The sequence below is a fragment of the Giraffa tippelskirchi genome, chromosome 14 (genome assembly GCF_054371585.1).
Source record: "Giraffa tippelskirchi isolate mGirTip1 chromosome 14, T2T-mGirTip1v1.2.pri, whole genome shotgun sequence".
NCBI classification, from domain to species: domain Eukaryota; kingdom Metazoa; phylum Chordata; class Mammalia; order Artiodactyla; family Giraffidae; genus Giraffa; species Giraffa tippelskirchi.
In genome coordinates this window covers 24,132,494-24,146,932 of record NC_137288.1, presented here as the reverse complement: position 1 = coordinate 24,146,932, position 14,439 = coordinate 24,132,494, and the positions used below count along the sequence as shown (strand labels likewise).

Sequence of the window (14,439 nt, the reverse complement as noted above, 5' to 3'; positions counted from 1 at the left end):
TGGAATAACTCAAACCATGACTCTAGAAATAAAGCACTGAAGTAAGTGGAAATTTGAATGATTTTTTTCTTAAAATGTGACCATGAAAAATGCTCCAAATTATTTCAAAATTAATATATTAATTGCATAATTGTGATTTTACGTGTTTTTATGACTCGGTATATGAAATATTAAAATAGGTGTCTATCTGATCTATATGTCAACTATGTAGGCTCAAATTCTCTGGGGACATTTTAATATTTTTCTTCTTGGGAGAATGGTGCATTCCTTTATATATGGGTTTGCTAGAAAATGAATTGGAGGTCATCGCAAAGAGGAAACAAGTATCATTCTATGAATTTTCACATGTGACTTTATTTAATCCTTACATCAACTCTGGGGGAGTTTTACAGATGGGGAAGTGGTTATTTCAAATTAAGAAAACTGTCCAACACATCACAGCTGGTCAATATTTACTGACCTAGGGATTTGTATTCAAATTTTATCAAATTTCAAAGTTCACATAATATAAAAAGTGTTGTTAATATAACATTTTAAATAGAAACCTCCCTCTTCAAATTAACCAAGGAAATGGGAGAAAGGCATAAACATAGCTTGTGAAAAACCCACGAGTACAATATGTTGATTACACGCAGAAAACCTTACACCTCATACGATAGTGGAATCCTGCCAGATTTTCATGTGTGTGCACAAGAAAGTCCTGGAGGAGGAGATGGCAACCCACTCCAGGATTGCCTGGAGAATCCCATGGACAGAGGAGCCTGACAGGCGACAGTCCACGGGTTTGCAAACAGTCAGACACGACTGAGTAACTGAGCATAAAAACAAGTACCTTTTAGTAATGGGGTTTTTGTTTAGTAACTGTAAACTCAAAATTTATAGTTAATTTTGAGTAAAAGATAAAGTATAACTGAATGCATGTACATTTCAGTTTATTCTGGTCAATCTAAAGAAAAATAACACGAGTTCCTTGGTGCACATAAGCCCACTGCAAGTGTGATGTGCTTGAGTTAACACTGAACTGGCCAGGACATCCAGGTTAATGTCTAGAATAAAAATGAAGAGCAGAACCTACCTATTTCACTGTGTAGGGTTAACTTTTATTAACTGCACTCTTGATATGCAGTTGGCTTTTCATGGGTGTTTTATGGAAGCAGTTTCATCACTTCTTGGTTGTTTTGTGTTCTTGTAAATCTCCCTTCAAAGTTTTGTGAAATATCGCCTTAAGGCGTCAAGTTAAAATGGCTCTGCTGCTGCTGCTAAGTCGCTTCAGTTGTGTCCGGCTCTGTGCGACCCCATAGGCAGCCCACCAGGCTCCGCCAAAAAGCCTTATTTTAAAATCCCAGAAACTTTAAACAAATATATAAAACAAAATTAATCTTTTGGAACAAGACAAAGGAATAAATGAATACTTAAAACAATAAATAAACACTAATAAAGTTGATGGTGACTGCAGCCATGAAATTAAAAGACGCTTACTCCTTGGAAGGAAGGTTATGGCCAACCTAGATAGCATGTTTAAAAGCAGAGACATTACTTTGCCAACAAAAGTCCGTCTAGTCAAGGCTATGGTTTTTCCAGTGGTCATGTATGGATGTGAGAGTTGGACGGTGAAGAAAGCTGAGCACCGCAGAATTGATGCTTTTGAACTGTGGTGTTGGAGAAGACTCTTGAGAGTCCCTTGGACTGCAAGCAGATCCAATCAATCCATCCTAAAAGAGATCAATCCTGGGTGTTCATTGGAAGGTCTGATGTTGAAGCTGAAACTCCAATACTTTGGCCACCTCATGCGAAGGGTTGACTCATTGGAAAAGACCCTAATGCTGGGTAGGATTGGGGGTGGGAGGAGAAGGGGATGACAGAGGATGAGATGGTTGGATGGCATCACCGACTCGATGAACATGGGTTTGGGTAGACTCCGGGAGTTGGTGATGGACAGAGAGGCCTGGCGTGCTGCAATTCATGGGGTCGCAGAGAGTCGGACACGACTGAGTGACTGAACTGAACTGAACTGAACTGAACTGAATAAAGTTGGGCAGTTATCTTTCATTGTAGCAGAACAACGTTTGGAAGCATTATTTCCATTATGCAATGAATAAAGTAAGAAGTGCCTTATGCATTGTCCATAGAGGGATGTCATATTTTAATGTAGGGATTGATTAGAGATTTCTGTGTTGTACATTTACGCATGAAGTGAGAAAAGTGACGGTGATGGGAGCTGAATTAACTTACGAAAGAATGGAGAGCACCATGGCTGTCCCATGTGTATGAATGTCTGCTTTCTTAAATCACTGGGATCATGGTATATACCCCTTGCTTGGAAACAGTGAGGGAGAGAGTATATAGGAAAACACCACACTATCTAGGAAGCTGCAAAACTTGACACTTAGATGAAATTCAACACCAGTGTTAATACCCTTGAAAGAAAAAATTCATTTCATCTCAAGAGTCACAGCAATACAGAAATAGTTTAAAGAAATAAGATAGAAAGAGCAGCTGTGATGTACTATAGAAAAGATTTGCTCAGATTACAATCTATCCTTTGAAGTTTTAGCTATAATAAGATTCCAATAGTTCATACAATAATGAACTCAGTTGTTAGAGAAACAGTTCTCTTTATACACCTTACTTTGTGTTCAGATTTAGGTTCAGAGTTCCTTCCTCCCATTTTTCATTTCTTCCTTCCCTCCTTCCCTTCCTCTGACATTATTTCCATAGTAGGGAAAAGAAGAGTTTTGTTTTGCTTTGTTTTTCCCCCAAAATGAATTACTTTAAAATATATTTGGTTGACTGTCAGCTCCATAGGTTTTGTTCACTGCTGCCTTCTCAGGACTGGTCAGCTCCGCCTGGTAATATGAATCTGGAGGCACTGAGCGGGCAGTGGAAGGAAAAGAAGATGCTTCTGGCCAGCTGGAGCCCAGAGGAGATACCCTGAGTTATCCTTTACTGTTATTACCAGCAGCGATCTGCATGCACCCCAGTCCGACCACACTCACACAGCCTTTTCTTCAGGGCATCCCGTGCTGTTCAATTATGGACCACAGTTCTTTGTGAGAAATGTGTTGGGGCAGTTAGTCAGGGGAGAATTGGAAGAGAGAGGGTGTCAGCAATTTTGTTCCATTTGTGCCTCTCACTACTTATTGATGGGACATCCTGTGACAATGATAGAGTCAAACCTAACTAGGAAAGGCATGGATGGTGATCTCTCTGCAAATGTACCCAAGCTCCATAAACTACTCCCTTTTCTCATAACCACTGTTTCTATGGCAGAGCAGCTGATAGTTTGCAGCGCCTCTCCTCGGGCAGTAATCACTACCGGCACGCCCTTCCTCTCCTTCTCCTCTTGATGAATTCCTACTAGCTCTGAAGTCTCGGGAGAGACCACCAATTCTTCACAAGGCAGGCACAGAGTCAACTCATTTTTGTCTTCTTCCCTCAAGCTAATCAATACCTTGACAGTTGATACCCCAAAACTACTGTGAATTGATAACTGAATTGTAAACCTGCTCCAAATGCCTTCACAAAAACAGATTCCCTGCAAAGAGAATGCGGGCTTTAGAATCTGTAAAATCAACACCACTGAGTTGCTGTAAAGATTGTAATGATGAACATGAAAACCTTAAGGTCCTGTGCAGCACATATTAAGAGACTAATTTACGATGGATCCTTCTCTATTTAAAAACAAAAAAGTCTCCACTATGCCAACCCTCTGCACCACCTACCTATTAGAATGATTCAAGGGACCTGTACCAATCTTCCTTTCACAGATCTCCTGCTCGAATGGAGATTCCACCAATGGGAGGAGGGGCAATTGTGGAGCCCAGGTATACAGTACCAGGATGTTCTTGCTACTTAGTAAGTTAGGATAAAGTACAGAGAAGAGTGAAATGGACTGAAGGCAGGACTTAAAATTAACTTACAGGATTGGAGTCATGGCTTGTCCATCACTGAAGGGTGCAAGTTTAGTGGCTGAAATCATTGGACAGCATTTCCCAACTCTGCCTTCTCAGCTCCAGATAAAATCCTAGCACACGTACCCAAAGACCTAAAGAAGAGGGCTATTACAAATTATCCCAACCATAGCCGAGTTGCTTTTAGCTTTTTATTAACAGAGGAGCCATGTTATACATATAGTTTGGATAAACTGGGCTATGATCTCCAGTATAGGTTTTCTTTGCTGCGTAACTGCGGATAGATGTGAAAGAAAAATGAAAATGAAGAACAAAAACAAGACACCCGGCTAAGGTTTGGAAGCCTTCTCCAAACCTATCTTTGGAAATGGAACTAAACACGTTACTTGGACTAAACACAACATAAGCTCATGTAAATTACAGCTCAAGCATTTACAAGTTAGCTAGAGAATGTGAGAATCTGTTTTAAGTTCCTTTCATTCTTTGTGCAAAAAAAAAAAAACCTCAGTCTAGTTCTTAAAATGTTATTTGAATTTTTCTGCCAATATGAAGGGAAATAATGATACTAGTCAAGTATGGAAAACATTGCCTTAGCAGCTATTTTTAGACATAATTGGTCTATATTTAAACAAGTAGTAGGTAGCCCACATATGTATATTAAATTCCTAGATCTGTCTTAGAATATTAGGCTTCCTTACCTCTGTAAGTGGTGTTATAACATATTGTCTTCTACTTACACTTTTCACTAAATTAGTGACATTTTTCTAATTATGATCAGAGTTAAGTCAGATTTTAAAATGATTGTCCATGTTTACTTATAGATAACTGAATGAGATAGACTTTATATAGTAGCTCAGATGGTAAAGCATCTGCTTGCAATGCAGAAGACCTGGGTTTGATCCCTGGGTCGGGAAGATACCCTGAAGAAGGAAATGACAACATACTTCAGTATCCTTGTCTGGAAAATTTCAAGAACAGAGGAGCCTGGCAAGCTTCAGTTCACAGGGTCGCAGTCACACACGACTGAGTGATTAATGCATACAGCATCTATAATGATCCTAAACCAAATCACCAAAAACTCTGCTGATAAATGATGCCAATCAAAAGTCAATGGCAGACAGAAGGGGTGGCGTTTCTATAAAAAGAAAAAAAAAATTAAACATAACTAGTGTGTGGAGAGAGTCTCTTCTTCAAATATGAAGGTATTTATGGCAGATCCTATACCATGCCTGGGAATTAGACATAAATAATTACCCCATTCCTGACAGGCATTTATAGTACTAATTATTGTTTGTCCAAAAAGCCAGTTAATCAAATATCTAATATTCAGGTTCTAGGCTCAGTATGTAGGTGTTAAAGTGTATCTACCTAAAATTTATGCCTTTCTGGGTTTCTATAGATTAAGTATAATCATAGATTTCTTTCTTCTGAGCAGGTTCGTCCATTTCCTTCCTTTCTGGAATTGTCATTACAGTAAATTCAGCTATGGATATGGCCTCTCTCACCCGAAGTGAGTAATTTGCATCATTTCTAACTTTTGAAAACTAGATCAACATTACCACCACATGTAAGTTACTTTTTGTGTCAGAAAAACTAACCCTTTCTTTCAGAATTTCAATATGTAAACAGTATTATTTCAATAAAAGCTTTTATTCCAATTGGGCCCGAGTTTGGGGAAATTAATGAAGGAAATAAATTTTTTTATGGAAAGAACTTTTTGTGATTTCTTTGAAAATGTCACAAAGTCATCAGTGTTGCTTTAATTATTTTTGTGATGATCAGAGTAAAAGTAAGTGTAGAGTCTGTTCACATTTTTCCTAGGATAACACTCTGGAAGTGCAGGACCTAGGTGTTCTGAGATCATAATTGGGATGTTAAGGCGGGAGTCCCAAGCATGAACAAGTCCTTGCATATGCAGTGGCTGGGCCAGCTTTCACCTACGTGTAACATTCCTCAGAAACAGAACCTGTGAACATAAGTCTTCTCCTCCAGCAAACTCCCTTGGGTCGGATGTAGGCAAGGAAATTCACCCTGACCTTGCTAGGTGGTGAAAGATATCCTGTGAAGATCACCTTAAGTGAGTCCCTTTCCTTATTTATTAATAACGTATTCTCATCTTGTTCCCATATTCATTCACAGAACTGCTCTTTCTTTTTCATTTTCCACATCTCTCCCCCAACTCCTGCACATACTCAATCTGGCTCTCTTCTGCCTGTGAGCATGTTTCTGTGCAAAGTTAAAGGAAAGGCAGTGGTCCAGAGTCTGTGTTCTCTGCTGTTATCTGCACACATTGGTAATTCTTACCTTGATCGAACCTCATATTACTTTCAACACAAAGCCTTTTTATTTGATATAAGATCGCATATCCTGGGAATTGAAAGCAGACACTGAGACTCTGACCAGTAATGGAAATGGTGTTATCATCCATGTAAAAATGTTACATGCCTCGTGATAACCCTGAGATAGGAAGAATAATCTTCCTTGAGAGTAATAGTGCAGATTTGAGTCTTTGGTTGCCCTCTCAACCTGTATTAATACAACAGGATTTTCATTCATTTTGACATTGTAGAGAGAGGGCAGGGAGAGCTACACCAGGAAGTAGAGGTGGGGGAGTAGGAGAGGGCTGTTTTCCTACTGTAATGGAACAAAAATGACAGCCTGGTTAGCTTCAGCTGGAATGTAACATACCCACAGCTTGATCACCCTGGAGGCACATTTTGACATAACAACAAACTACTAAGAAAGAGCCACTTTTATCTAGGTCAGAATGACAGAATCCCAAGTGTTAGTGCTTGGGGGGTGAGGGGGGTGGTGTGGAAACTACAGTTTGAAACATCAGGAAGAAGACTGCAGTCTACACTGAGATTTGCATCAAGTCTCCACACTGCCTCATGGTTTTCATCCAGTTCATTGTAATTGCTCCACTGGTTTCTAATGGCATCCTATTTTGATTTCAGCGTCTACCAAAATAAAATGAACCATGTGTTATGATGACGACATTTATAATAAGATGCAGATGGTAAAGGAAACAGATGCCTCTGACATCATCTGCCATTGGCCTTCAACTTCTGCAGACACCGGCAGTCTGGAGACTCATTCAAAGGGACGCAGGATAAGTCAGGCAGTTTTCCAATTCTGCTTCCAGTCTAAAAAAACACTGGCAGCAGCAGCACCGCTTTGACTCATACAGTGATAATTCCACAAGGAGAAATCTGATTCTAAGGCGGTCTCAGGCTTTGATACAAAATTAATCATCAGGACAGGGGGAAAAAAAAATCCCCACAAATATCAGGGTTTAGCCATTAGTAACTACTGACTGTTTCGCGTGACAGTGGCAGAAAGGACAGGGTGGGAGTGGTGATGGTGAACAGCTGCAGTTTCAAGCAAGGAAGAAGGAGAGAGTTTTAAAGAGACAAGAGGGCCTAAAATACCCTACCAGCCCTTGGCACCCACTGTTCCAAGACTGATTTCTTATGACTCCTAAGTAAAAAACTGTAAGAAGGATTTTCAGGTCACTGTTTCTGACCTCAAAAAAAAAGAAAAAAAAATCCATTCTGTATTTCCATCTGTATTTTCTAGAAGGGATCTGATAATTCTGATAGGAGCTTTCACCATTTCCCCAGTGATATCTGTGAACATTCTACACAGTAAAAGGATTTGTGTGTATGTGTGGCGTGCAAGATAAATGTGTTGGGAAACCTTCTAAAAAAGATAAGAAACTTTTGTAGTTCATCTTGAAAGCAAGAGACGCTTGGGTAAAGCAGCAACTGCCAGGTTTTCAGCAGTGCATGAGGTTCTGGGCTAGATCAGCTGAGTTACAGATGAAGCAGAGAGTTAAACAAAAACCTTTAAAGTCCTCCTAACTCCCCTGACCATGGTAATATAACTTTATCTACACCTCCGTGGCAGAAATGTCTTAGCAGAAAAAATTCAGAAACAAAGGCAAGGAAAGTGGTGACATAAAAATAAATCCTGCTAGGCCAAATACGGTGCTTATTTTTAAAATCATCTCTCTCCGCATGTAACGAATTGATCACAAACACACACACAAACACACACAGTACAAGAATAAACAAACTTCTAATTCATAGCCACAAATTGGGTTGGAAAGTATTAGTGCAAATCTCTGCTGACCTGCAGCATTCAGTCCATAAACTTTGGGTATCCTAGACGAGCCATCAGCGTCCAGCAGATGTTCTCAATCAGTTTAATTTCATCCTTCGGCAAGTTTCGTTCCCAAACGTTAGTATTAGCGGGTGATATCTCCCCTTCGTAGGGAAGATAGAAAAGGTTTGTGGAGGTGGCAAACAATATTTGGTTTAAAGTAGCAGGAGATAAAGGAATTCCAAGGAAGGCAAAAATCCTTTCCGTGGTTTTCTGAGGGAAATGCACAAGATCTTCAAACTTGATCAGCTGGTAGCTGGTGGGCAGCAGGTCTGCATTTATCCTCAGGGCAGCGGCCGTGTTTGCCAGCCACGCGTAGGCCAGCAGCGAGACTGGGTGAGGTCTGGATGCCGACAGTTCCTTCCTCAGCAATTCATACTCGACAGCACAGCCTGAGTTCAAGGTACAACGGCCTGCACTTCCCTCCGTTTTAAACAGCTTAACTAAGTGCTCTTGTACATTCTTCAAAGAGTAAAGGCTAGGTTTACTACTGTACAGCATGGAATAAACCCACGCCCGAGGGTCCCTCACCACGTACAGGGCCCTCATGGAGGTTCCCAACACCTCATGAAAGAAATGCAGCTTTAAGGTCCAGCTCCCGCTGCCCAGGCTGAGCACCGGCCGCGCGCTGGGGTAGTGGACCAGGTGTCTCCGCAGAGCCCGAACGTATTCAGCGTCTCTGTCAAAGGCGCCTTTCATTCTGCTTCTTTGTTCTGCCAGAGACTCTCTCCTTTTCAACTTCCTTTTCTTGTCTTTATTCATGGTAAAATACTGGGCCAGTTTCCCCCTACTGGGTTCGTGCAGATGGATGTTCTGCAAATGGAGTTTCGTGTCTCGGACCAACGACTGCAGCCAGCCTCGGAGTAAACGGAAACGCACGCCACGGACGTCGGATGCCGTCCATTCACAGGCGTCCACAAAGGAGTCGATTTCTAATTCCGTTTCCGGGATGTTAATGTAGGCTGTGGGGACCCGGATGTAGAGGAAGTCACTGCTGTTGAAGAAGAGTTGTTTGAGAATCTCGGCTCCGGAACCAGGAAGTGAGGTAATGACGACATCGGGTGGGTCCGCGCGCTGGCCTCCGGGGGCCGGCGCCTGCGCACTCGCTTCAGTCTCCGGCCTCACCCACCTGGCACAGATGGGCTGCGTGCAGGCGCTCCACACGTCCAGCAGCTCAATGGACCACAAGGCAATAACAAAGATGAGGATCCACCGCATTAGCTTTCTAAAAGAAAGGTAAAACCGCCACTGAAAAGTTAAGATCACCAGGCCGATGCACAAAATCAACCCAACTGCTACATTAAATTTAAATCCAAAGGGGAAAATAACTCGATCGCGTCTTATGGGCTTTGCTATTGCCTCAGTGCCCAAACCAAAGCGGGTTACTTGGGCCTGCTCAGCCACAGTGGCAAAGCCGCCAAATCCCAGGTAGTCGAACCTTGTCTTCAAGTTCTGGTAGTCAGTCACGATCGAAACAACATGGTCGGTGTTATTGACATTGAGAGAAAGCTGAAGTCCAGAATTGGAATTATCAATAAATCTGCAGCTGGAAACATTGACGTATGGCCCATAGAAGACATAAGCGATTCTTGTGATTGCCGATTCCATCTGAAACGTAACATTGACAAACTGAGTCCACCGTTTCTTAAATTCAGCGGCTTGCTCTGCTTCCTGTATACTAGCAAGGGGGCTACTGCCACGATGATCAAACCAAAACATCTTGTAGTGAGCATCCCACACGTCCATTAAGGCGCCATTATACCTGTTCATGAACCTATATGGGATGTACTTAAAATCAATATCCAGATTATGGAAGAAGGCACTGACAGATTTTATTGGGGAATCTTCTTGCTTCTCGACGTGATCAACAACTAGTAGAGTCTGAGAGTTTAAGAGAAGCAAAGCCCGATACACGCTTTTCAGCTTCATTGCTGAAGAGTAAGCCGACACGGCTTCCCCACTCACAAATACCATGTCCCCGTGCTGAGAGGCAGTAATGATTTCCCCGGCAGCATCACCAACCTCCTCGCCGGTCCACTTGAGCCACTGTGCACATTCTCCCAGCTGACCTTCCCAGGGCTTATTACACTGGCTCGTGGGTGACGGCGCAAACACCAGTACGTTGTTCAGGTGGCTTAACTTGGGTCCATAGAGAGCTTCAGAAACAAACACCTGCCCGTTGGGGGCAAAGGTAAATGAGTTCTGATCTGGATGTTCATGTCCAGGGTTGAAGCTCCTCCACCCATCAATCCAGGAGTATGGCTGGAAGTGAACTATGTCATACACAGCACGCCCTCCTAGCTTCCCAGACTTAAAAGACACAAAGGTATTGGTCTGTGTATTTGGCAGCCCGGCCCCATAAGTGACCACACCCCAGTTAGGGAACATGTGCATTTTTGCAATGCCATATTCCGCAGGAGGCTGTGGGGTGAGCTGAGGGTCATACCAGATGTATTCAGTGTGAAGGGTACTCCACCTCTGGGCGGTGGAGGGGACCATGGGTCCATCTTTAGGTCGGTGCCTTCTGATTTGCTGAGCTAACCAATTCCCAGCTCCATTCTTTAAGACAAATTTATCCAAAAAAACCAACTGGCTCTCAGGACCATAAAACCAGTTATAATTGGAATCTGCTATCCCCACGGTCCTTTGGAAGCCTGGCAGAAGGGTAGAATAGTAGAACCAAAAGTGCATTTTTAACCAGTTGTTATCCAAGTTGTTGATATTAAAGTGGCGCTGGGCCAGAAAAACATACTGCGTGACTGATTTAGCTGTGTAGCTTCCATAGGCCACGCCTTCATCCAAAGAGCCATCGACAATGTGATTCAACAGAAACATCGTCTTTTCCATCACATCTACTACAACCTGTTTCCATACATTTACCTTAGTACCTTTATCTGCCCCAGTCACCAAAGCCCCCGTGAGCAGTGCTATCATGTTAGTAGCTTGGTGGTTGTGAAGAAGCTGTTTGCCCCAGGAGCGGACTTTAGAATACTCATACATTTCCTCAGTAATAACCCATATTTTTTCTAGGTATTTTTGTCTCCGACGACCATCTAATAAGTTATATAAAAAGTCAAAGGCAGTGGCAAAACCTGTTAGGGAATGGCCAACTGGAACCTCATCCCCTGGTGCATTCTCCACCAGCCAGTCTTTGTAGCCCACCATCCTGTCCATGTATTCCAAGGCAAATTCAAAGGCAACTTTGTCTTCTGGGCACAGCAAACAGTACAGCGCTAAAGGAGGCAGATTGTTACCATAGATTTCATTCCACTTGGCAGCAAAATCAGCATGCTTGGGTGGAGGTAGGTAGTATGTTGGGTTCGACAGCATAGCAGTCACCGCACTTCTGATCGCTCTAAAAAGGTGCAAATGGCTCGTGCGAGACTTCTGTCTCATTGCTTGGATCTCTCCAGCATCAAAATACAAACGTGGATGAAGCATACTCTTCTTTGGTTTTTGATTGGGTCTGACATCTTGCACTCTCTGTGTCTTAAATGGATCTATGTCATCTGTGAAAACTGCCCAGTCAGAGTAATTGCTCACAGATTCCTCCAAAGAAGAGAAAGCAAACATCACTAATACTAAAAATAAGCAATGTCCTGTAAACATTAACGCCATGATCCATCGGGGAGCTCCTTTCCTCAGGCATACATGTCAAATACAGCGCTCAATGTGCTTCCCATCTGCTGAGTATAAAACATACATTTAAGGCCTTGATAAAACAAAGACTGTAAATTGTATATGCTGTGAAATCCTGCTGACATGCGGCTCATTCAAAGTGCAGTTGCCAAAAAGAGAAAACTTACACTGTGAATCTGCCTCCTTGATGCAGTGTTGCTTCCAATAAAACTTCAAGGAACGTTAAAGCCTCTGATTTTCCCATGTCACATAGCAAACAGGAGTGGAGATAGTCAAGAATACTATGAATTCACAATTTACTTCCCTGACAGAAATCTACCTAACATGGAGAGTCAAAAACCCCACATTGTAAAAAAAAGAAAAAAAAAGCACTCCAAAATCCAAATTAAGGAGTCATATCACATCACTGGTGATAAGATCATCATACAGGTCTGATGCCTCTGTCTGTGTGCTCTCAAAGAAGTTGATGAAGTACTGAAATCCTTGGAGCAGACTGGGTTGTTACTCTGCTCAGCTTTTTACACTTCTGGCTGTGAGAATTTTTTTTCTTCCTTCATTTTTGGGAGAAAAACATCCTCAGCAAGTGTTTAAAGTCCTACTTGGTTTTAAAACACTCCGGATTCCTGCCCTCATTTCCAATCTGTCTTGTTCAGGCTTACTTACTCATCAGCCTATTATGACCCACCTCAGAAAGCATATTCTCATCTTCTTTTATCAGCTTCATCTGTACAACTATGCAAATCTAATCTTTGCAAACACCTAGGTACTTCTTTTCCAATCATGAAGTAACCACCAACTGGGAAAGAAAACTCCCCTTTCACCAACAGTGACGTCTCTTTTCCGTTCCTTTTTCATGACACTGGAAAAACAAAACAGAATTTTTGTTCTGGGGGACAAGACAAAACAAATTCTCTGAAGCTACAGGTATGCTGGGACATAAATGGAAGATTTAAACGTTCTACCATCTCCTGATAGAAATTTTAGAATGACAGTAAAATCTGTTATTTAATACAATCGAAGTTACACTAAAGGATTCCTTTTTCTCATACTTTTCAAGGCATATATTAGGATAACAATGGTGGTAGAAGACAAGCGGCTACAAGATGTTAACTTTCCCAAGAGTATTTATTTTAACAGTGGCTTGCTTTCGTAATTTAAAATGTTTTTACTCAAATGTAGTCAAGAGAAGATTGAGTACCGCTCTCATTCTTGTTTTGATCACGGAAGACTCAGAGACAAAAACCCAAAGTTGAAAGGACCATTTTATGATTCTCGATGAGGGTTTAGCTTTCAAGGGCTCAAGGTGTCTTTGCCAGAGGAACTATAATACTAAGCGCAGTTACTTTTCTCGAAGGAGAAACCATGACAATGTGTGGGAGCGAAGAACGCCGGTTCTGCTCCAGTCTCCCTCCCAAAAAGCCTGGTTTTCCATCCTTACAAGAAGCCACCAGAGGGAGCTCAGACCCAAACCCGGACTCAAGGAGCAGCTTCACGGCTGCCCGTCTGGGTTCCGAAGAACCTCACCAAGTTTCAGTCTTGGACAAGTCTCCTCTCTGTGGGAAACATGAACGCTAGGAGTTTCCTGCTCCGCTCCGCCTGTTGCATTTTGTGATTCGCTTCCTACGAACATGCCAGCTCGATCCTCCGCTCCCCACCCTCGACCCCTGGCAGTGGTCTGGGGACAAGAGACCCCTCAATGGCCAAGTCCGCTTACCTCGGTAGATCTGGACGGGGTCTCTCCGGGTGGCGGTGGCCCCCGATGAGACGCAGGCGGAGAGTTGGAAAACACTGCTCTGCGTGGGACCCGGGCGGCCCGTCCCCGCAGGGGTCCCGACGCCCCCGGCCCGGCGCCCCCAGCGCTCCAACAGGCTGAGGCCCCGCGCCCGTGCCCCGCCCGGCGCCGCGAGGACACGCCCGCCCTCGGGGAGCGCCGGACGCACCCGGGCAGCCCGGGACCGCGGAAGGCAGATCCGCGCGCGCCGGGCGCTCTCGGGGACGCCGTGTCCGGCGGGGCGCTGGAGTGCCCTGAACGCGAGGCCGCCGCAGCCGCCGGTGCTCAGTGCCAGCTCCGGCCGCGCGGCCCGGGGAGGGCGAGAGACGGCGACGCGGGCCGGGGGCGGGGCGAGAACGGCCGGGGGCGGGGACGGGGCGGGGCCTCAGCTTCTGGGAGGGCAAGGCGGGTGGTGGGCGGGGCGGGGAGGACGTAGGCAGGATGGGGGCGGGGCCTCGGGCTGGGGAGAGTGAGCACAGGCGACGCCAGAGATGGATCGGGGGCGGGGCTGGAAGGAGGTGGGGGCGGGGCCAAGGGCGGGACCGACCGCCCCCGGGATCTTGAACCCGAGGGCCCTCCGAGTGCGCGTGTTCCCGGCTGCCGTGACGGCGCGCGCTCCCGGAGCGGCGGAGCCGGAGGAAGAGGCGGGGAGGGATTTGGGAGTGCGAGGGTCCGAGGACCTCTCCCTGCCGGCCGAGTCCCGCCGCTGTTACCTCTTTGGTTGTGGGGAGAGGGCCGACCTCACAGGGTTAGGAGTGGGAGGAAGACAGAGGAGGTTCTGGGCCGGATTACAAATGATGGGGGAAGCGGGGATGGGCGGAGTGACGCCGTGGGATGTCTGGGATCAGCCTTCAGGAAGAGCAAGGTCTGAGGAGAGGAATGTGCGGCAGCCTGGCTGGGGTTGCTGTCGTTCAGAAATGCAAAATCAATATACCGTATTAATACAAGACTGAC

At 44.3% G+C, this 14,439-nt stretch overlaps 1 protein-coding gene across 6 annotated transcripts; it reads right to left on the bottom strand.

Moving 5' to 3' along the window:
* Positions 1-334: 334 nt before the first annotated feature.
* DSEL (dermatan sulfate epimerase like) lies at positions 335-13,806 on the bottom strand. Of its 6 annotated transcripts, none has more exons than XM_081561545.1 (3): positions 13,429-13,806; positions 8,046-12,573; positions 335-5,046 (listed from the first exon to the last, which is right to left on the bottom strand). In XM_081561545.1, exon 2 carries the CDS (start codon positions 11,691-11,693, stop codon positions 8,055-8,057), a length of 3,639 nt encoding a protein of 1,212 aa, XP_081417671.1. In that variant the 5' UTR covers positions 11,694-12,573; positions 13,429-13,806; the 3' UTR covers positions 335-5,046; positions 8,046-8,054. The 6 variants fall into 6 exon arrangements, with proteins under 6 accessions (XP_081417671.1, XP_081417672.1, XP_081417666.1 ...); XM_081561546.1 differs by having other exon boundaries at positions 335-4,045; XM_081561540.1 differs by having other exon boundaries at positions 335-11,758; positions 12,400-12,573; positions 13,429-13,804.
* Positions 13,807-14,439: the final 633 nt, after the last annotated feature.

Excerpts from the sequence above, each read along its gene's own strand:
- DSEL (XM_081561545.1), bottom strand. The coding sequence starts at position 11,693 with ATGGCGTTAATGTTTACAGGACATTGCTTATTTTTAGTATTAGTGATG.